Source organism: Harpegnathos saltator, unplaced genomic scaffold (genome assembly GCF_003227715.2).
Source record: "Harpegnathos saltator strain DR-91 unplaced genomic scaffold, Hsal_v8.6 scaffold587, whole genome shotgun sequence".
NCBI lineage: Eukaryota > Metazoa > Arthropoda > Insecta > Hymenoptera > Formicidae > Harpegnathos > Harpegnathos saltator.
The window spans coordinates 876,835-900,118 of record NW_020230412.1 but is presented as its reverse complement, the minus strand read 5'-3'; the positions used below and the strand labels follow the sequence as shown (position 1 = coordinate 900,118).

Genomic DNA, 23,284 nt, shown 5'->3' with positions numbered 1-23,284 from the left:
ATGTTGTAAATGTTTGTATTAATATTGCACGTATCAGACGTCATTGAGACCTGAAGAAACTTGTCACACAGGTTCTGTTCTACCGGATAGAGAAACGTGAGAAACATAGTTTCAGTTTATTAGATTATCGTCTTTCTTTATTGAAAGTTGTATTCTTTTTGTGTAAAATTATATAATCTAAAGCGAAACGTAGCAAGGAACTTATTGCTAACATGAGCCTGTAATGTTATCTCAAGATCTGGATAATCCGGCTGCGCCCCTGCGCCGACGACGCCTCATCAGCGGCGCCTCGCACTTGGATAGGTGATGGGCATAAAGTTGTACATGTTTTGAACTTTATTTTTGGTGGGCTGCAAGCCCGAGTCTATTGACAACTTAAAATTAGGAATGGTATTTATAATGCGATAAGATGATGATTATTTACAATGTTATGATGTGGACTTGAAACTAAAGTCTATACGTAAAGAAATACTGTAACGATGCCGAGAAGCCCGGGGCTCGGTCTACGTACTTATACGTATATGTATTAACTTACCGACCTTTGGAAATTTCAAAATCACCATTATATCTAACTAACTTAAATTAACAAAAGTCGGGCCACTATTGTACAACAATATATTCTTCCCAGTAAGCAAAAAGTCATTAATACAACGTTATTATAACGATATTCAGTAATATGTAACGTTTTCAAATATGTCGTATCTAACGTTGTATGCAATATTATAATGAACAAACTTTGACCCCGATTTGGAGGTTTCGGTAATGTTAAATTTACAAATGTAAAGTTGTTATAAATAATGTTGTGCTAATAATTTTATTAACATTTTGGTGATTTCTCAGTACAAAAATTAAAAACTAATTATTGCTCTTTTTCTAGTAGAAACGATTCTGAAAGTTGTTATTATGCTGGTTTTACTTGAAACTTGGTTTACTTTATCGATATGTCATATCACATTTGGAAAACTCACACCTTGGTACTGATGGGACCGAATTCCGACATCCTAAAGGGCTTTGGATTACAAGCTTATCACTTTAACATTACACCAATTCTTCACTTTATATAAACATGTTTACTCTGGGTATAATTTCGAAGTTTCAGTAATATTTAAATGAGAATGTTATAATGTTGCAGATCTAATATCAAATTATAAACATTTTTGCTTTGCTTTTGCTTGCAAATTATAAACTGTTGCATTAACATCAAATAAATGTTAAAATAATATTTAAAAAATATTTGCTATAATGTTTTATAAAATATTTTAACAACATGTCGAAAAATCATATTGCAAAATAATAATAAATAATAATTTTTAAATGTATATATAATATTATTCAAGAAACGTTCAAAAATTCACATAAAAAAAATCAACATTTCTAAATATTAATTTCATGTTCCTTGCTTACTGGGTTGAGACTCAATAAAATAAAAAAGTACTTTTTCTTTCGACAAACAAATAGCGAAATATCATAAGTTAAACGTTGAAAAAGTTACTAAGTTTTCCTTAAATATCTCAAAAAATATTAGGCAACTATAAAAATGTTTCAGACGAAAATTGTTCAAATTAATTGGTAGAAAAAGATGATGTAATAAATATTTGGATTTTCATTTAAGAAAAGTAATAATCAGTGAACATCTCGAAATTGGCGCCATCTGTAAACAAAATGATATAGCCGTTTTACGTCCCCTTTGAAACCATACAACTTTTGTCTGAAATGTTTTTTAGTATCATTCATATTTTTCGAGATTTTTGCCTGGCTCATTTAAAATGGCACATCCTGTATACGTAGCCATATGTAGACAAAATTTATATATAACTTATACATAATCATATATAATCTTTTTCCCGGATATCTAACTGCTTACGATGTATTTATTCTCCTCACTTCACTTTGAAGTCGGAATGTCTGTTCTATGTAGTAGTGTATATACGTTTTTAATTGAAGCCAATTAGACGTAATCAGTGTCTTCTTATTGTTTATAATCAAAATGATCAAACACTAGTTTGTTTTGAACTATCTCAATAGATACATCCATTAAAACTCAACAAAATTCAACTTGAAAGGAATAAGGAAAAATTTTACTCCGATTGGTGATGTGTTCTACATTATCTCTTGAGTATTCTCATCATTTCTTTGTGTGCGAGTTCAATTGCCAGAATAGATGACGCTGCAAACTATCCTCTCTTTTCCAAAATGTTTGTACCCCTGATCCCTGATAGGACGTTTGTCTGCTACTAGATGCAGCTGATAATTGTCAAAGTGAAAATAAGAGGAAACATTGCATTGGAACGATGGACGGTGGTCAGTCAAAAAACACAGATTCGCAGTTTATATCATTCCACGATTTTGCACCGATAAGTCAGGCTGGTAATGCAGAGGGACAGTTGGGTACCGGACCTTCTACTCATCAGCCATTTAATAACCTCCCCAATGATTCCACTGGTATCGGTATTATAGAGGATCTACAAGGAATACCCAGTAAAAACGAAAGTTCGTAATTATTATTTCTCCCCTTCACCTACTATCAATAATGAAGCATCGTTTGCGTTTTAATTTAGACAGATTTCTGTTTCCATTTCTAATTTAGAGAACTAGATTTCCTTTTGATGATTTCTTAATCGTTTAAGTAGAATTTAACTAAACTAGAATCTCTGTTTGTCAGATAATTCTCAACACAGCTTTTGGACGATCGAATATTACCAAAAGTTCTTCAACGTCAACACAAACGATGTCTTGGAACGACTTAAGCGATCCATGATACCACATGGTAGCGATAATTATTTTATAACGCACATCAAACCAAACCCAGATTTATATGGACCTTTTTGGATATGCATGACTCTGGTCTTCTCCATTGCAATTAGTGGCAACATTGCGAATTACTTTGCATCTGTTGGTTCTACTAATTTTCATTGGAAATATGATTTTCATGTCGTTTCATATGCAGCCACTTGTATATTTATATATGCATGGCTTCTACCATTAGCCCTATGGGGTGCGTTAAAATGGACTAATAGTTCAAGAAATACTGAAGAGGAATTGATCGAGGTTTGTTATCAAATAATACCTCATATATTTTTAACAATATTAATATATTTTTATGTAATATTTATTTCTCAGTCTTACGCTACTCCAAGATTACTGGAACTTTTGTGTCTTTATGGATATTCTCTAACTATCTATATCCCAGTGACATTTCTGTGGACAATTCAAATCAGCTGGTTGCAATGGTGCTTGGCTATAGTAGTGACACTTTTATCTGGAGGAGTCTTGCTACGATCATTATTACCAGTCATTGCAGGTAAGAGATCATATATTAATGTTTTCATGATTTGTACTATATAGGCCTAATCAAGCAGGATTGTATATAATTATATAAAATTATATATATGAATTTTATTTATAGTCCTGTATATAATCACATGGAATTATATATGTTTACACTGAAAAACACTGTTAAGTGAAGAGAAAATATTATTTCGTTCAATTATGCGTTTACATCACAGGTGGTCATAAACATGAGCAGTTACTTCAGTTATATTTGTACAACAGCATTTCTTCAGTATGGACATGTATAATTATATATGATTACATATAGAGACAAAATTTATATGCAAGCATATATAATTTTTGGATAAACTTTCGGAAACCATCCTTTGTCTTTAATAAATGCTAAAAATTAATGCAAAAAATATTCAAATAACTTAAGCAACTTGTATATAAATATATAATCACAGTACATTGACTTATCTGAAAAAGTAACATAGTATTTTCAGCGATACATAACGTTATTTAAACTTCTTCTTTGTCGCTGAAAATCCATTTAAGGACATTTATTTGATATCATTTGAAATATTTTGCATTTTCAAGATTCGTGATAATAGATTTTGTCAGGCGATGAGTTCTAAACCTTGTCAACATTCATAAATGCATTCTACCTCTAAAACTTATTACGAAAATTTCAATAAACATAGGTTCCAAAAATATCACTCTTTAAAATACGGCCTTTTAATTGCAGCATGAATTATACATACAAAATAAAATAAGTACGAATGAATATTACAACTTTATACCCGGATTTAAATATAAGTGATTTTTACCAATACAAGTGATGATTTTTTTTGTGAAGTCAACAAAAATCTATAGTATTATATACATCAATACAGTGTAAATTGTTCAAGATTTGTAGCAATGTACAAAATACCTGCAACGTTCATTCAGGAATATTCAAACGTACAAAACAATCATTGGTATGGCGTATCGATACAGGCTATTTCGACATTTTCTGTGACAATAATACTTCAAAATAGTTTTATCTCAAAGGATGATATACTGAGGAAAAACGAAAAACGAAAAAAAATGTTAGAAATTTCTTTGTTAATTTTCAATTGGAATAATTGAACAATAGAATAATTGGAAGCAAGACTTTAAATTTATCTTATGTGACGAAATAGTATAATGATTTAAAAATAGCTGTGGAATAATTTCATCATGTTTTATGTCTGATTATGTCAAAGCTATAACGTCAAATATCGCATAACTTATTAGTTTCGTTTGATCTCTCTCTCTCTCTCTCTCTCTCTCTCTCTCTCTCTCTCTCTCTCTCTCCCCCTCCCTCCCTCCCTCCCTCCCTCTCATCTTGCCTCTTAATATCTTTAATATTAATTTATTATTAATCCTTAATATCTTTATATGTAAAAAGAATGGGGAGAAACATATGATTTGTGTAAGAATCAAGAGAGAGACAAGTGACCTGTATACTTAAATGTATAATTCACTCATTAAATTATCATCATTCAGTATGCTTTGCATTACACAATTTTGGACACTCGTTTAAAAAAAAAAAAGGAAAAGCAAAGAAGATAGAATTTTAAATAGAAACATTAAATGGCTTATTTTGTATAAGTAACAGCAAGTAACACAAGTATAAGCAACTTGAATTTACAGGTAAACATCGAATAATATACGTTGCCGTGATTCTGGGCATGCATCTGGTATTGACAGCAGTATTTATGCTGTACTTCTTTCACGAGCCAGTCAGAAGCACTATACCAGCCACGAATGAACTGATGGTTTCCACCGTTCAAGCCAACGTGTTGCATGTAGCCAACGTGTCGCAAAATGACAGCCATAATGCAGCGACAATCTCGACATCTTGAAACGTCCAGACGCAGGTCCAAGGATATAAACGGTCGCCAAGACTAGAGTATTACTGAAAGAGAAGGACTACTCCTCTCTCTCGTGCACGCTTACGTGCGCGTATATATCAAACATGATTTTATTTAAAAGAACATCACTCCGCCGCGTGTTTCCAGCAATCGACGCGCGGGATGAAACGTACATGATAAGCATTATGTTTTCGTTACTCGTGTAGACTTAGTATTTATACTGTAATTATGTGAATTATTACCGTGCACTGAGAATAAAAAAGGAATATGTACGCATTTCTCTGCGAAGAGGAAACTGTGCCCATGGGTCCCCGTATCCGCATGCACTCAGGAATAGAGACACACACAGGGGCGGCCAAGTGTCTGGTTGATTTATTTCACAGCCCTACTGCAATATAGGGGCGCGTTACATTAACGCAACACACACACACACACATATCACTTACAATCATACGAAAAAATCTTCACGACGTTGTACATAATGTGTGATCGATATTAATACTCGTATATATATACATATATATATATATATATATATATATATATATATATATATATAATACAATATAGATTATTACGTTATTAATCGCGCATAATTCATTAGTATCTTAGTCTTTTACAGTTAACTAATGTAACAAAAGGCAACATTCATTTTGTAGTTGTTTTTGTTTTTACGTTATTATCGTTGGTGTATTCTAGATTCCCTTCTGATTGGCGCGACGGCTAGTCAGAGGCTTCGGTCGTATTATACCACGGCGGTAATGAATTTTCTCGCTGTCGCACGATGGGAATTGCGTCCGTCGTAGAGTGTACGCTGTTAGCACACATCGATCGAATATACGCGTCGCTCGAAGAAGTAACTCTGACTCTGTGGCTGCGGCTGAATCTCGCCGGACTGGTCCCTCTTCTCCGAAGAGACACCGAGAAGAGATCGCAGTTCTTGGGAGAGAAATTATCGCGCGGAAAAGAGATCCGCGGCGCGTTTCGAAGGGTAATTTCTTTCGGGGGATTGCATACTCTACCGCTCCCGAAATATTGCCGTATCGACGATGGATCGCGTCAATAAAGCGAACTATAAGAGGCGACGACGACGATGAAACGTAACGGTGAACGTTTCGACGTCATCCTCTTACAGCGTGAGCGTCGTACATATACGTAAAATACGAGAATTTTGTGGACAAAAGCCTAGAATTTTATATATAACGTGTGTATATATATATATATGTGAGTCGAGCACCTATCACATTATACTATCTTCGATTGTATAAACTCGGCTGTGATAATATAATTCTTTTTTTTTCTTTTTATTTTCGCAAAGTAATCCATATATATATATATATTGAAACACGGGAAATTACACTCACTCTTGATGTAATCGCATTAAAAGATATTGGTCGTTAGTTCATATCAAGAGATCGATCAATTAATTCTGGTTAATTGGATTTTATTAGCCTATTTTACACATGTGTGAACGGAATACTTTCTTCCGGAGAGTTTGATTGATGTAAGAAGAAAAACGGAAAGAGACACAAGAAACAGATAAATAAATAAAATAGAAAGAAAAGAAACAAACGGTTCCGTCTGGAGAAACGAAGATGACGCTCGCGCGTATCTCGGAAGCGATTTCGCCTAAAAAAAAGTTACGTCGATTGCAAGAAGACGTCTCTCCCCTGAAACAGAGTGACTTTGATCCGAAATGTCTCTCTACATCTTCCGGTGACCGCTAATGATTTCTCAGATAATCACGGATAGAACGATTAAAACACCCTGTATATATATACATAAAAAATACCCGGATGACGAGATATCTCGAAAACTAAGCACTTTAGAAAAAAATATTTCAGACAAAAATTGTATGACTTCAAAGGCGACATAAAAACAACTATATCATTTTGTTTACAGATGGCGCCACTTTCGAGATATTCACTGATCACTACTTTCCTTAAATGGAAACCTCAATTTCTTATTATATCATCTTTTTCTACCGATTAATTTGAACAACTCTTGTCTGAAGCATATTCTTATTTGCCTGATATTTTTTTTAAATATTTAAGAACAACTTGGTAACTTTTCTACTCTATTTGGTCTCAAGAATATATTGTTACAACAGTGCCCTAACTTTTGTTAACTCATCGATCTTTAGAAATTTCAAAATCATCAAATTAACAAAAGTTAAGGTGCTGTTATAACAATATATTCTTGAGACCAAATAGAGGCCAAAAAGAGTTTAGTACCACTTTTTCTTCGGACAAATATTTAATGAGATGGCGTAAGGTAAATATTGAAAAAATTTTCCTTAAACATTTCAAAAAATATTAAGCAAATAAAAAAAGTTTCAGACAAAAGCCATCTGTAAACAAAATGATATAGTTCTTTTATACCCCCTTTAAAACCATACAACTTTTGTCTGAAACATTTTCTTTCTGAAATACTTAGTTTTCAAGATACTTCACCGTCCCGGTACTTTTTATATACTCTGTATATATACAGATGTATACACGTTAGTAGTTAGCGCTACGATTCTGTGACTTGGCGGAAGAAAGCCAATCGTCCTATATCCCAATATATGGTAATATTTTCTCGTTTCTTTTTTGCTTTTTTTTTGTTAAAAAATCACAGTTACGGGACACTCCAAATATATATCCTACACCGCACTGCGTCGTATTTCTTTTTCCTTTTCTTTTTTTTCTTTCGTTTCGTTTTCATTACGCATTATTACAATAATTTTAAGTTGATTATTCAGTCGTATATCACTTAACAATTACGTGATCCGATTTATGTGCGCGCAACGCGTATGTACTATGTATTATCGATTGATTAACGCGCTGACGCAAGGTCTCGTGGTGAACGAAAAACGGCCGATCGCCGGGCCTTTCTTCCGCGGACCACGCATGGTGTGCAGTAAAATCGACTGTGATACGAATAAAAGCAGTCTTGCAACTCGATTTCTCTCGTACTTGGTACAAAATGCGAATATTCTGCTGTATTCTGGCGGAATACAGCAGACCATATCGGAAATCAATCGCGAGTTTTCTCGTCGGCGATCTCTGTTTTTACTTTTTCTTGTCTATATATGCTACGATTATTCATTAGTTTTTTTCACAGACTCTTTGCTAGGGCGTATATTACCTCGGAACAAGTCCGCGCGATAAAACAGTAATAAGTAAGGAAAATGTAAAGTGTATGAGAGGCGACGTTCTGTACAAGTCACACGCACACTTCAACGCTACGCTAATTTATAGTTCGTACATTCAGGCTTCGAAAAAGACACTCGTAGAATTCTTCTCTATTGCTCGCCGCTACTACGTTGACTACACGTTATCATTCTCGATTTGCATCTACCTTTAGTAGGGTGTACTAACAGCGCGATATTTGATTCTGCAAAATCCGCGGGAAACAATAAAAATATTGTGTCGGAAAAATGTAACAACCCAGGAGAGGGAGGGGGGGGGGGGAGGAAGGAAATGATTGTATATAAATTTTGTCTCCATACGATCACATACAGGATGTTTCCAAAAATGGATGGGTTAATTATATGTAATCATATTCTCTCGTGAAAACAATTTAAAAGATTTCGATAAACATAATGCCCAAAACGTTTTGTTAAAAGGTTAATATCGAGTTAAAATTGAAAGAACTAATCTCGATGTTAACGCAGTGCATACGATATACAATATTTAAATTGTTAAATCCACTGGGCTGTGGAGCCACAGGGAAACAGTTGTTTATCCAATTCTAATTAACAACAATCAGCAACTTACAAAGAACAGAAGATGAATGTCGGACGATACGCAACACTATTCAGGGATATTTGAACGCACAAGATAATCCATAATGCGAAGAAGCCGGAATTGTATCGCTTCACACGGCGGACATTTTGAGCATTTCTTTTAATTTTTGTTTTCTCTTTTCTAATTTTGAAGATTCATTCACATAAGTATTATTTTTTTATACACTACGTTAACATCGGAATTAATTCTTTTAATCCTGACGACATTATTCAAATTTTGAATCAAGCGTTTTAAGTATTTTTTTGCCCCTGCCTTGATAAGAAGATTATAATTACATGTAATCAGTCCACTCTTTTAAAAAACACCCTGTATATAATCATGTGTAATTATATATGTCTAAAGCGAAAGAAATGCTGTTGAATAAATACAATTGAAATAAATGCTTGTGCTTGCAACAGATCAGCCGACATTTAATTGAATTTCAGTAATCATCAACTAACAGCAACATTATATCAATATTATAATTTTCTACTCAGAGTAATGTAAATGTAAAATACATAAAAGTTAGTAGTAGTTGAATAAGAAATAACATCGATGCAATGTTGCTGTTAATGTTCACTGAGCTCAAACTATATTGCTCTTCCTTCTTTTAACAGCATCTTTCGGTGTGTGTGTGTGTATGTACATATATATACAGGGTGTATAAAAAGTACCGAGACGGCGAAATGTTTCGAAAACTAAGCATTTTAGAAAAAAATGTTTCAGACAAAAGTTGGTATGCCTTCAAAGAGACCATAAAACAAGAGGCCATATATCATTTTGTTTATAGATGGCACTACTTTTTCCAGATATCCACTGATTATTACTTTTCTTAAATGGAAACTCTAATTTTTTATTGTATCATCTTTTTCTATTAATGTCAATAATTTGAACAACTTTTATCTGAAACATTTTTTATTTGCCCAATATTTTTTTGAGATATTTAAGGAAAACTTGATAATTTTTTCAATATTTAATTTACGATATCTCGTTATTTGTCGGAAGAGAAACTGGTACTAGACTTTTTTATTCTATTTGATCTCAAGAATATACTGTTACAATAGGATCTTAACTCTTATTAATTTATTGACTTTTGGAAATTTCAAAATCATCAAATTAACAAAAGTTAGGGCGCTATTGTAACAATATATTCTTGAGACCAAAAAAGTCTAATATTATTTTCTCTTCTGATAAATAGTGAGATATCGTAAGCTAAATTTTGAAAAAGTTATCAAATTTCCTTTCTCAAAAAATATTAGGCAAATAAAAAGATGTTTCAGACAAAAATTGTTAAAATTAATTGGTAGAAAAAGATGATACAATAAAAATTGGATATGATATAATAAAAAATTAAAATGATATAATAAATTTCCATTTAAGGAAAGTAATAATCGGAATATCTCGAAACTGGCGCCATAAATAAAATGATATAGTTTTGTTTCATGTCTCCCTTGAAACCATATAACTTTGTATGAAATATTTTTTTCTAAAATGTTTTCGAGATGTTTCGCCGTTCCGATACTTTTCGTACACCTTGTATATATATATCTATATATATATGTGTGTGTGTGTGTGTGCACCATGTGGAAACAAAATTCATATATGGGTCATCTATAATTCTATATAATTTATATATAATCATATATATAATTTTATATAATTATATAATTATAAACTTTTTTCCCGAGAAAATAGAGAAAAAAAATCCTGAAAAAAAGACACTTCGATTGTATTTCCAAATTAGAATCCAAAGGATTTCCCAACTAGAGAGATTATAGAGCCTGCGGTGTGTAGTGAATATCAGTTATACACAATCTTGATATGTTTTCTCTTTTTTTCCGCGCAAGGGAATTCTGTACAAACTCAATCAAAGGTGATCAATTAGAATCTCATCTGTGAAAAGACGACACGATCACCGGCAATAACTGCCGCGAGAAATTGATCGCCGCATCCGAATATTTGAGTACGAGTGTTTTTAGTGTTCGGGAAACATCGAAAGGGGAGGGGTATTATAGAACAATAGCTTGTGTGTGCCCGTAAGATCTGATACAAGACTCGTAAAGCCGATAAAGGCTGGCAGAAGCAAATATTTCTACCGCGCTATGTAGATGTCGCGTAATTCGGAGATCCCGTGCTACTTCGTCAAGATCCGCTCAGTAGAATGTTATACTGGAGCTGAGAAATGTTTATACAGACGTCCCGACGATGAAAAACTATGAAACTTATATGAGGAAGGTATATCTTACACAGACTTAATTTTTAACATTCCATTGACACAACTCGGTCTCTCCGCGCGAACCCTCCAGATTCCCGAATGTTTCGTCAGATTCACAACCAATATCATTCCATAGCTTGAAAATGCGAACGTCATGTGATCAACAAATGATGGGACGATAGGACTCTATCGGGTCTAATCCCATAAACAATGTCGTTTCTTCGAAGCAATCTTCAATGTAAGATATCAATACTTACACATTCGCCTTTCGATACAAACCGCAAAGGGAAAAAGTTGATGTACACGCGTCGTGTCTAAAGATAAAGCGTATGAGATACTCATGTTGTTTAAAGTGAGACGAAAGCGACATTACTTGTGGGATCTCGGAGCTCGGTCTCAGCCGTTCCCGAGTCAAAGCCGCTTCAATTTTGAGACGGTTACGAATTCCCACGTGGACGCGGGAACGGAAGTCGAGGAACACCAAGCCACAGAACCACATTGATTGTTCGGTCGATCGAGTTCCGGGTCGCGTATGCGTGACAACACAGCGAGATACAGAACGAATCTGGCAAAATGTCCGGCCAAGGGTGAGCGTTCTCGGCGGCCCCTCTAATCGTTTAGTCGCGTTACGCATATTACCGTTGAATTCGATGCAACATTGTATAAAAAGAGACGGCTCAAGTATTCTATTCGCCTATACGAGTTTTCTCTTTCAGCTAGGTATTACAAACGCGAGGTCATTTTGATTGACGTCTCATTTTGATCGCTCCCTCTCGGTGCAGAAACCAGGCGTTTTGATCGAGGACTTAGGCCCAGTTCCACAAATCCGAGTTTGAATCGAGCTTAGCTCTGAGCGGCTGTTACATTTCACGTCATGGTTAAACTCGCGCTGCGTTGCGTTCCACGTCGCATCTATAACCGTAGTTCATGTAAACCTATGGTCTGTACGAGGAAAGTCCCAAAGATGTCTCCTTCTTGTCAAACATGGTTTGTGATTGGTTAATAATAAACGCTCGGAGGTAGAACGGGAGGAGGGACGAAAACAAATCGCTCGATTTCTGCTTAAACTGCAGTAACAGATTCTTTGGATAAATGAAATCGTGCATGAAAATCAACGTCGTCAAATTCTTCAATATATCATAATGGTCGTCTTCTCTCTTATGATTCTCGGTCGTCGATAAATGAAATTTTCAAAATCTTCATCTTCAGATGAAGATAATATGTATTCTAAAAAGTCACATCTCAGTATATTTATTCCTCATTTTGTATATATCGTCTTCCTTTAATTCTTCGGCATATTCAAAAAATCGTGATACTGCATTAACATAACCCCAAAAGCGGGATGGTAATAAATTTTCTTTCATAAGCTGCGTTACCCGATATCCACTGCTAGTACTGAAAATCTACAACTCGTGTCACGTATATTATAGAGTATATTCAGTACTGACAGTGAATATCGGAACGCAGCCTCAAATTGATGAGTGTTAAACTTCGTTTAAATTCACTAAACGCCCAAAGTTGAGGGTTTAACTTTAACTGCTGAAAATCGACGTTATAACCGTGATTTATGGCAGTTGTGGAACGCAACTTTTTCTCTAAACTAAAATTTACGAGTTAAACTTTTACAGTTCACAGTAAGTTGTGGAACTGAGCCTTAGGCGTGTGAACAGGTACGGAAGAGTGAAGAAGCCCCGTTCTGTCTCGCTTTCGCGAATTCTTCCATTCTGGAATCGCTGTGCGTTGTGCGATAGCACGCTATACCTCTGATATATCATCCTACCCGGCAAAGTGCGAACACCCGGGACACTCTTCAGATGCTTTAGAGCTGGTCTAGTGCGCGTGATTTCCGGTCCCCTCAATCTCCAGAGACGCAAATACCGAAACAATGACGTTTACACGTTGACGCGAATCAAAGATCTCACAGTCACGTCGAAGCTAGATGTTCAACTCGCTCCGTTTGTTTTTCCGGTTCGAAATATAAACACCACGTACGGTCATTATTGCGAGACCGCCACTTCGCTCGGGTCCATCTTTATTCCGCAATAACGCCATCCAAATACCGTTTCCAAAGTTTCGCTTCTGAATTTCGTAACTTTGTCGTCTCGCTTTTCAGCTCATGCTGAGTATCACCGACACAAACCGGAGTAAAGAGTGCGCGATCAGATATAAAGAATACTAAAAAGGAAAGAAGAACGAAGAAAGAGCGCGCTTAACACTACTCGACGAAACAGGACAGGAATGACTCCTATGACAAAGGACAGACAGAAGACACACGCACACACGCAAACAGAAAGCGACGGTGGTCTTTCAATCGCGGAGAGTTCCGTCGACTCGATTGTCACCGAGCCGACTCCCAGCAAACACGATGACATATTGATGATGGCAAAATGACATTAATTAATGATGTCGTCGTATTCGCCGGTCGATCATCGACGGAAAGAGGATTCCTTGAGACACACACACACACACACGCGCAAAGTTAAGGAAAACGATGGAAGAAAAGTACACACAAGCAAAAAAAAAGAAGAAAAAAGAAGAAACAAAAAAAAGAACACACAAAAAGAAGAAGAAATGAAAGAAAAAGTCTCAGATTGTTCTTAACACTACTCAATTTTCAGTTCAAGAGACTGCCCGCGTCGACGCGCGGACATCCACATTTATTTATAATCTAACACACAGTAACGTCTCTGTACCGCTGCGTGTACTTGATTTGTATCAATTTGTCAAATCTGTCTTGTCTCTGTTTTCCTCCCGACTTTCTTTCCCTCGTTCACTTACTTTCTCTCTCCTCTCTTTTTACTTCCTTTTTCGTCGCTCTCTCTCTCTCTCTCTCTCCCTCTCTCTCTTTCTCTCTCTTTCAAGTATCGTTTACGCTGCATAATAACACGAATACACTTATGCGACTCCGAGCTTATAACGGAGCCTCATCGATCACTTTAAGCATTAGTCTTTAGTGTTTGATTATTATACTACAATAATATATATATACATACATATATATGTATATATATATATGTATATATATATATATATTTATCTATATACAGAAAATTGCGACTCGCCCATCCGACCGTTCGCACAGGCCGCGGCCCACCATCATCGCGATCCTGCCGATTGACTTGCCAGTTTTCTATCAGTATAAACCGGCGGCGGCGCCTGCAACGTACACGAACGTTCGGCCGAGCACATTAATTAACACTTTTGATAATTACAATACACTAAATGTAATAATCGGCCCGTGTGTGTGTATTAAAATATAAATATCAAATAGACTTTTACGCCCAGGATATATGCACTTTAACGTCGATGCGCGACTTAAAAAATTCAGAAACGCTCCTCAATGGTTAAGTAAGTCGTCACCGATCAGTAAGACCCCTATTATCGGAAGAACGAGGAGCTCGTGACTAGCGAACAACTGCGCGATTCATCTCTCCTGTCGTTTCCGCATGTTTCTTTTTCGCTCCTCGTCTTTCTTTCTCTCTTTCTCCCCCCCCCCTTTCTCTCTCTCTCTCTCTCTCTCTCTCTTTCTGTCTTACGCTTTTCACGACTGATCCTCGATAGTCACGAGCTACGTCGCGACGAGATTAGAATTTTCGGTAGCCCAGACGTGTAACCTGTCGAGCGGCACATCGCGTCGATCGAGAGCCGGGATTCTTCATTTTTGCGCGAAATTAGCGTGTTCCTTAACCGTTACTCAACGCGACGGTCTGACGTCGAGTTAAGTATTACAAAATGTCGCTTGAATTACGTCGCTCGACCGTCAGACGGGCCGATCCATCGTCCGACCGTTTCCCCCTTTTGTTCGGTCTCGTCGAAGCTCAATGGAAATGTGTAAACTCGAATTTTTCCGCTACAGACGCTTCTCGCGCGTCCTTCATCGTTGTTCATCGTATAACTTTCAATGATTATTGTCGAAACGTAGAAGTAGAGACGACAATCCGCTCTCTCACTCTCTCTCTCTCTCTTTCTCTTTCTCTCGGCCGGCGCAACAGCCGTCGACGTTCGATTCGGTGACGTTAACGGTCCTTTAATCTCTACAACTAGGCGTACGTTAGTTTTGTTAAATATATGTTTCGATACTAACATTTCGTCGATGACATCGATTCGATTTCGTGCGTTATGGAGTACTTCCGAGGCCAAACTAAATCTACGCTTTGTACTCTGGTCGACCTCCGAAATAATCCGTTGCATGTACAAGCTTCATTACACAATGTTTATAATATTTATAATACGTATATGCGTGTATGTATACATGTATTTATCTACATATGTCTGTCAACTATCTGTATGTGTAGAAGTGTATGTATATATTTATATTTATATATATTTATATTTATATACACAAATAGAGATTTATATACGAACGACACACGCGTGTCGAGTGCCTAAGTACGGATCAATTGCGAACCAGAGAAGTAACATTCAGCGGCGTCATTGTCATTCTATGTACATCTATTCTAGGTCTCTCGATTACAATCTCCTTTGCACTTTCGGCACGCACGCACGCACGCGCACACACACACACACATACACACACATACAGACAGAAACGGAGAAAATAGAAATATATCTTTGCAATCCTTCGTCGACTGCGAGTACATCGAGAGAAAAATGTTGATAATAATAAATTATGATGTGTTCCTTTTCTTTTATATATTACTCTGGGTCACAAGTGTATAAAATGTTGATAATAATAACAAATGAGAGTCGAGAGTGGCTCTCTATAAATAATTTCGTCTTAAATTCGTCATGCTCAATGCAACGCGAGGAGAGAGAAGACTCACGATGAGCCGCTCTCGAAATTTCCCGGAGTGAAGTCTCACTCGAAGATGTGCTCGAAGAGGTGGTGGGGGACACCACTTCCTCAGAATCATAGGGATGAACGTTTTACTCCGGCAGTTCAGGCTGAATACTGATCTAATAGGAGCTGATGCGTCAATCGATTATAACGAATGCGTTCCTGTGACGGTAGAGTGCATTAGAGATCCACTAAGAAGAATTTCGATGAAAACTATCCCGCAGGTGCTGACGACCTAGAACGGGGAGAATTCACTCTGCGCGCCCGTGGGGAGCCATCTTTAATGTCGAGCAAGCGACTTTTGGGCCGTCGCTCTGCTCTCGCGGAAGAATCATTCGCGATTAGAAGCGGAGCCGCGACGCGGCTGAAGGCTAAAGATGTCGGCCGCGGTGAAAAGAAGGGAGAAGAAAAGCCGCAGAGCTTCTCACCGAGATGCACGATCCCGTTAGTCAAAGTGACCCGCTCGTCAGCTATCCGTACTTAGGTGCCACCAAACACCGTTTTCGCATTTCTAGTAGAAACTTTCTACGACCTACGTGCGCGATTCTACGCGCACACACACACACACACACACGTACACTCGCACGCACACACAGACACACACGTATCCATTCGCTCAAGACGCCGAATGTTCCCTAATCTTAACGAGCCCGGCGAAGGGGCTCACATATGCGCAAGCGGAGACAACGGTTTTGGCTCAGTTAACGATTCTAAAATACTCTGAGAAAATTCCTGCGAAAGCTTCGAAAAGTCGCTCACTATACACCTAGCTAATAGTACTCGAGAAACTCCGCTCGACTCGTCGCCACTTTGGCGGAGTAGGTGTTAGTCGGGGTTGCTAAACTTCGCGCTCTTGCTGCTGTATTATTACATCGCTTACGTTGTTGTTACGCGTTGGTGCTAGTCGACGGAAAGACCCACACGCGGAATTTATGTTCCCCAACTCGCCTCTCTGTCACTTGAATGATAATTCAACGGCTCTCGTGGTCAAAAACACCAGAGAGATGCCTGTAGCGTTGGGTCGGGTCTTTGCGCGACGTGGGTCCTTCGTGGTAGACTGATAATTGTGTGTGTGTGTATGTGTATGGTTGGATGTTGTTTATCGTCGCGAGAGAAAAAGGTTCTCAATGCACCTAAATGCGAAGATTTGAATCCACGGTCGTGTCGATCCTCCGCAACTTGGATCGTGTTTCAAAAATCACTGCCAGTACTGAAAATATATAGTCTGTGTCAGGCAAACTATAAATTTTCAGCGCTGGCAGTGAATTTTGGAACACGGCCTTAGTATACACTAATTTATTCGACACGACGTGCACGTGTGCAACGCGTGCACAAACATGGCGCGTAACGACTACCGTATACGTAAACGTTAATAAGGCAATGCTACGAAAATCCATCTGAAGTCGCGACGTGCCGATGCTGAGCGAACTGCTCTGTCATTACTTGACGCACGCCGCGCTCGACGGTTTCCCCGAAAAACACCGAGCGGCAATAACATCACACGTACGCCGATGTCGCAATCTCAACGATTGCAACGCGCTATGACGCGCGACGTGCGTGATATCGCACTCGTCGAGCAGAAAAATGTGACACTGACGTGTGACGTCACTGTCGCCATGTGTCGTCCATCGGATCATATTGTACGCCGCTGTTAATCGCACCGCAAAGAGACAGGTAGGCGAGGCCTCCTTTGCGAGACAAACGAAATTCAGACTCTGAGGGCCTCCGGATTGGCGAATCGGCGCGCCCTCTACGAGGGTGAGTCCAAATCCCGCGGAATTTGTGCAATCGGCAGAAACACGGCATATGTTGGATCGCGAATAGGTGGAGGTATTCCCTACGATAACGAGCTAGATGTCGAAATTTAGACTAACACGCTGAAGATGTGTTTGTGTGTATGTATATATGTGTGTGAGTGTGTGTGTGCGTGTGTGTGTGCACGCGCGCGGAGAATATAAACGAAAGAAATCCGCGATAGCTCGCACGAAGCGATCGAAACAAACAGATTACTCCGCCCCCTAAATACGACGCTAAGAGCATTAATAATATATCGATAATTACGTGCGCGAGTCGCGTCACCATACTCGCCACTCATACTCCAAGCACAATTAAAACACACGAAAAGAGAGACGCGGACAATGACACATGATACGAATACGCAGCTGGCAACAACACGTCTGACCGACAGTCTAAACAACGTTCAAGTCCGGCTTTGCGGTCGTGCTCGCCGGAAGATTCGCGACAATGAGCGAGACGGACCCCTCGCGGTTTTACCAGCCCCTCCTCTCCTTGCCCTGCTGTGGCGATCGCCCTCTCGGGAGGAAGCCGGGAGGGGCTGCGAGCGCGCGAGAGTGTCGCGAGAAGAAACGAGAATACTGTGTCTACTTTTTCGCACATGCAGTTACAAAGTACGAGCTTTACACATCGCGCCCGGCTGGGCACGAAGAGACGGCGAGGGACGGCCGCCAAGTTCCCTCGATCGTTAAAAATCGCGACGCGATCGACGCGGGAACATCCCAGAAAAACGCGAGCAACGGCCTCTGCCCATACAGCATAAAAGTTGCGGCAACATTGCGATATTGCAGCAACGTTGCCGCAACTTTTGTGCTATATGAGTGCTTATGTGTGTGTTCCGTAGAAAAACAGCCTCTCCTAATTTCACACCTTTTTGATTCTTCTTTTTGCCCCCTTGGCTTTTTTCTCTGTTCCCCTCTCTCTCTCTCTAGAAATACGGAGTGGTATCAGTCGCGAGTCTACCTGGTCCAATGTACAACTAAGCCCGCGCGACCTCTACGCATTCACGTTAAGAGGATGGGGCTCGTCAATGAAAGTCGTTCCATCTCTGCAAAATGGCGGACTCGCTCGGTCGACTCGCAGCGAAAGCGGGGGCAATAATGCACACTCTCTGTGCACACTCGGGGGGAGCGGCACTGAGAGGATCGTGAGAGAACTCTCCCTCTCTCTCTATCTCTTCCGATTTCAAGGTAGCGCGACGCGGATGAAATTCGTAAACCGTTCGCCGGAAAATCTAGACAGTGATGTGTGTGTGTGAGATAAAACGTGTGTAAAGGTGTGGGAGCTCTCCTCTCTCACTTACGATTAATCTTCACATACGATACGATAGCATCACTACGCGTAAATCGATAATAACGTACGTAATACAAGTCCCACCGTTAATTGTTGTTTACTATTACATTACCATAGTATAATAGTGAACATTAAAAACATCCAAGAACAGTCGAATAGTGTGAATCGTCGATTCTACCGCGCGATAATAACTACTCTCTTCCTCCCTCGCCGCCGCGATCGGGCCGCACTCGCCCGTGTTTCGATCGCGGGTCTGTGCTTCGTAGTTTCCGGAAGAAAGCATCCTTCAGCACCTCTGTCTCTGTCTTTTCTCATCTCCACTCCACACCGAGTGTCGAACATTTCGACCTGTTTCGGACAGTGCGACGATGTGCCGCACAGCTGTGAAAACCAGACCTCGTGTTTCTCGCGTCCCTCCTTGGGTCCCATCGGGAGCTCATCACTTCGACTCCTTGCGCGAACGCGGCATTGCATCCCGCACGACTTTTCTGCCTCCCGAGATCATAAGCATCATAACCCTTCCCTAACCGACTACGAAATGTATGTATGTATGTATGCGTATTTCATATTGTTATCTTTCCAACGACTGCGGCGCGCTTCTCGTCGTCGACAGGAGCGTCTCGAGATAAGGTAACAGGTGCGCAACACTCAACCGACGAGACCCAGGAGTCCGCTCGTCTGTGACCGACCAAGCTGGGCGAGGTTCGAGCGACCCGGTTCGTACGCGCGCGCGAGTGCGGCCCGATTGCGGCGAGCAATCTAGCAAATGGAGACTGAGAAACCTAAGAAAGAGAAATATTCAATAACTTACGGAGCACAATACAATATCAATCCTCTATTAACTCCAAAAATATGTTATTCTCTTCTATATTTTATATATATATATATATATATTTATATATTATCTACAAATCTCTCTTTCTCTCTCTTTCTCTCACCCTCCTCTCTTTTTCTCTCACTCCCTCTCTCTCCCGCGAGAGTCTCAGTTATTCTTTATATATATATATATATATATATATATTTATATATGTATATGTATATACACGGTGATAATATAATAATTTCATGTCTGTATCAACTGTCTGTACAACGCGATAAACCTAACCTAACCTAACCTAACTCCACAGTACGCGTGAAAATGTAAGCCCGTCCCTGCCCGACCGTTCTTCTCTTTTTTTCCGTTTTCTTTATTACGTTAGCTCGAGGCTATTTTCACAGGAATATGCCTCCGCGCTAAGCACATTCAAGCGTTTCCCGATTTTGCAAGATCTCTTCAACAGTCCAGCGCCGGTCCGCGAGAAACAATGCTCGCGCTCTCGACGATTCAACGATTTCGTTCGCTTTAATACGAATCGACGCCACGGTCTTTTCCTCCTTCGAGCGATCGTTTTCCCCGCGTTCCTCCTGCACCGGCGCAGGACTGGTCGATTTAGCGTCGGGAAGTCCTACGCTAAATAAATCTTATTATCGGACACAACGTCATCACTTTTAGGCACTACACCTAGGACTAATAAATCACTTCCGCCACCTCGGATGCGATAAGAAAAACAAAAAAAAAAGAGAGAAAAGAAGAAACGTATGTACACGCATTGAAAATGACCGAAAGGATCGGACGACTACGTGTCCGGTACACGTTAGTATCGGTGCTACCCGAACGGAAGGGATAACAACCATTGTGTTATTCATTTTGCGCGCAATCGTATGCGTGTGAATCATCATTGTCCCGTGCAAGTTCGGCTCGACACTTTTCGCTCTTGCTTTATCTCCCAAGCGCGAAAGTTTCGAGTTTCCGCGAATAATCGTCCCGAACACACGCTCCGAGCGTGAGCCGCGACTGAAATTGTTGTGACGGCTAACGGAAAACAGGCAACCCCTGCGAGTTTCTTCACGCGTGAAGAAACGCTCCTCTCGCCTCTCGATGCACTTTGCATCGCGCAGGCGGCCCGGCGAAAGAACCCTTCCAGGAGTCGATAAAAAACAAATCCTCCATCGGACCGCATCGGCTGCGCGCGCGCTAAACCGCATCGAAGAAGCGGAAGTGCCCGGACTGTGCACGCATCATCCGGCAATTACGACGAGAAGAAGAAAACAAAGTCAAGTCGCCGAACGGTCGCGCGCGATGCAAACGCGTCGGCCTATCGCCAACGTTGCTTCCACCGCGACTTACGACCCTCCTCCCCCCCTCCCGCACACAATTATAATATAATACGTCTGTTAGATTACACGATATACTTCTGTATGCTTTATGCCTCGCGCTAATATGTATACACGTCGGGCGCACGCGAGAGAGCCCGATCGAAGTTAACTGCGCACAACTATCGTCATTATAGTAAAATATCACAACTAGTTACGGTACCTTTGTTACTTATTTTTTTCCGTACACAATATTTTATAGCGCCTTTGCCTCTACTTCTTTCTATTTAAATAGTTTCTTCTGTGTTTGTGTGTGTGTGTGTGTGTGTGTGTGTTGTACGTGTACGTGTATGCACGAGTATTTACATTGTATAGTGTGATCTATGTCTCGAAAGTAAACAATAATCGCGAGGGTGTGAACGTGATTCGGAGCACGCGTTGACCGACGATTACGTGTCAGTAAAAAATTCCCAAGGGTCCTACACGAACACCGAATACGAGACGAAATCGAAGCTGAACCGGCCTGCTAAACACCGGTCCGCAAATACCGGCGTGTGTGTTGTAGCTTATATAAAATGGCGGATCTCATCGGCTGCCCTAGGAGTCTCTTCCACACGCGTGTATCTTCCACACATGCGCACACACACGCACACGCGCATACATACAAACACAAGCACGCATTCACCGACCATCCCCGCTGAGAGGGAAGAAACAAGCGTCCGTGGAAACGCAGGATGCATAACTCGAGTACCACGATGTATCCGCTAATTCGAATCGAGTCACATCGTCGAATGGGAGGGACGCTGCTCCAAGAGAAGATGGCTAACCTCCGTCGCTCGAGCGTGGACGCGCAAACGTCAACGCAAATCGGGATCGAAGGGGAAGAGCGGGCAGGATGAAGGACAAAAGCTGTGATCGCGCGGCACTTACGCACGCTCCTATCATCATCAAAGGACACGTGACGTTACGAGATAGGACCTAAGGATATGACTGTTTTTTCTTTTTCTTCTTTTTTTCCTCTTTTGTTTCGTTTTACTCACACGACTTGCGCGGACAGCGGGTTAATTCGAACACGTGTTAAGACTCGACTCGCCACTATCCCTACCGCCATATACATGTGTGGAAGCATACATGTATGTACATACACAACAATCGGGCATGGACCAATCCGCACGTCGGAACCGAAAAGTCGATGCGACACGCAACCATGTTGATTACGCGGTGATTATTAACCGCCTATTATGATAGCATCATAGCGTACTCAGTCTATACCGATGAAAAGAAAAGAACCTTCCTTTTTTCCTCTACTTCCTTCTCTCCCTTCCTTCCTTTTTTCCTTTCATCTCTCTTCCCCGCCTCTCTCTCCTCCCCGTCTCTCCTTACCTATCCCCCCCTCCCGTTCTCCATTTTTCATCATCCTGTTAATTACCCAGTGTAAATATGATTATTCGTTAAACAGGCACATCGAGTTGATAAAATATTTCTTCTTTTTCTTCCCTCGCGCACAACGCAAACGTATACGAAAGGATGTCGGGCGAATTGCTTAATCCTAAGACAAGGAGAGTAAACTTTGCGCAAGTGTGTAGAAAGAATCATCATGACAATAATAATAATAATAATAATAATAATCATAAGAAGAAGAAGAAGAAGGAGAAGAAGAGCGAATAGAAACAAACAAATCAGGATGCACGAATCGACACCGTTCGTAAACAAGTTCGATACTGTTAGATTATATCGACTCATCTGATGCCTCTCGATATAAAGGCACTCGAGAGATTTGCGAGGCTATCATGGACCCGATAGCCGAAACGGCCCTGCTCTATCAGTTAAATATAGTTAAATTGCAGTTGCATCTCGCGTCTGTCGTTTTCTTATTGTGTATCGCGCAAAGGGTTTCTTTCTCCTCGTGATACCGGAAACATATCTAAAAATCTGTTACAATTACGCTACTCTCTATATATCTTTATATATTTATGTATATACTCTGCAATCCCCCCTTCTCTTTCTCGCTTTCTTTCTCTCTCGCTCTCCTTGTCTCTCACACGCGCATCCACGCGCACACACATACACACATACACACACACTCTCTCTCTCTCTCTCCCTCTCTCTTTCA

At 39.8% G+C, this 23,284-nt stretch overlaps 1 protein-coding gene across 1 annotated transcript; it reads left to right on the top strand.

Annotated features, from left to right (window-relative positions):
* Positions 1 to 2,192: 2,192 nt before the first annotated feature.
* Positions 2,193 to 5,444, top strand: LOC105186958 (protein YIPF1). The gene is made up of 4 exons (XM_011147503.3): positions 2,193 to 2,490; positions 2,663 to 3,048; positions 3,121 to 3,301; positions 4,948 to 5,444. Exons 1-4 carry the CDS (start codon positions 2,292 to 2,294, stop codon positions 5,157 to 5,159), a joined length of 978 nt encoding a protein of 325 aa, XP_011145805.1. The 5' UTR covers positions 2,193 to 2,291; the 3' UTR covers positions 5,160 to 5,444.
* Positions 5,445 to 23,284: the final 17,840 nt, after the last annotated feature.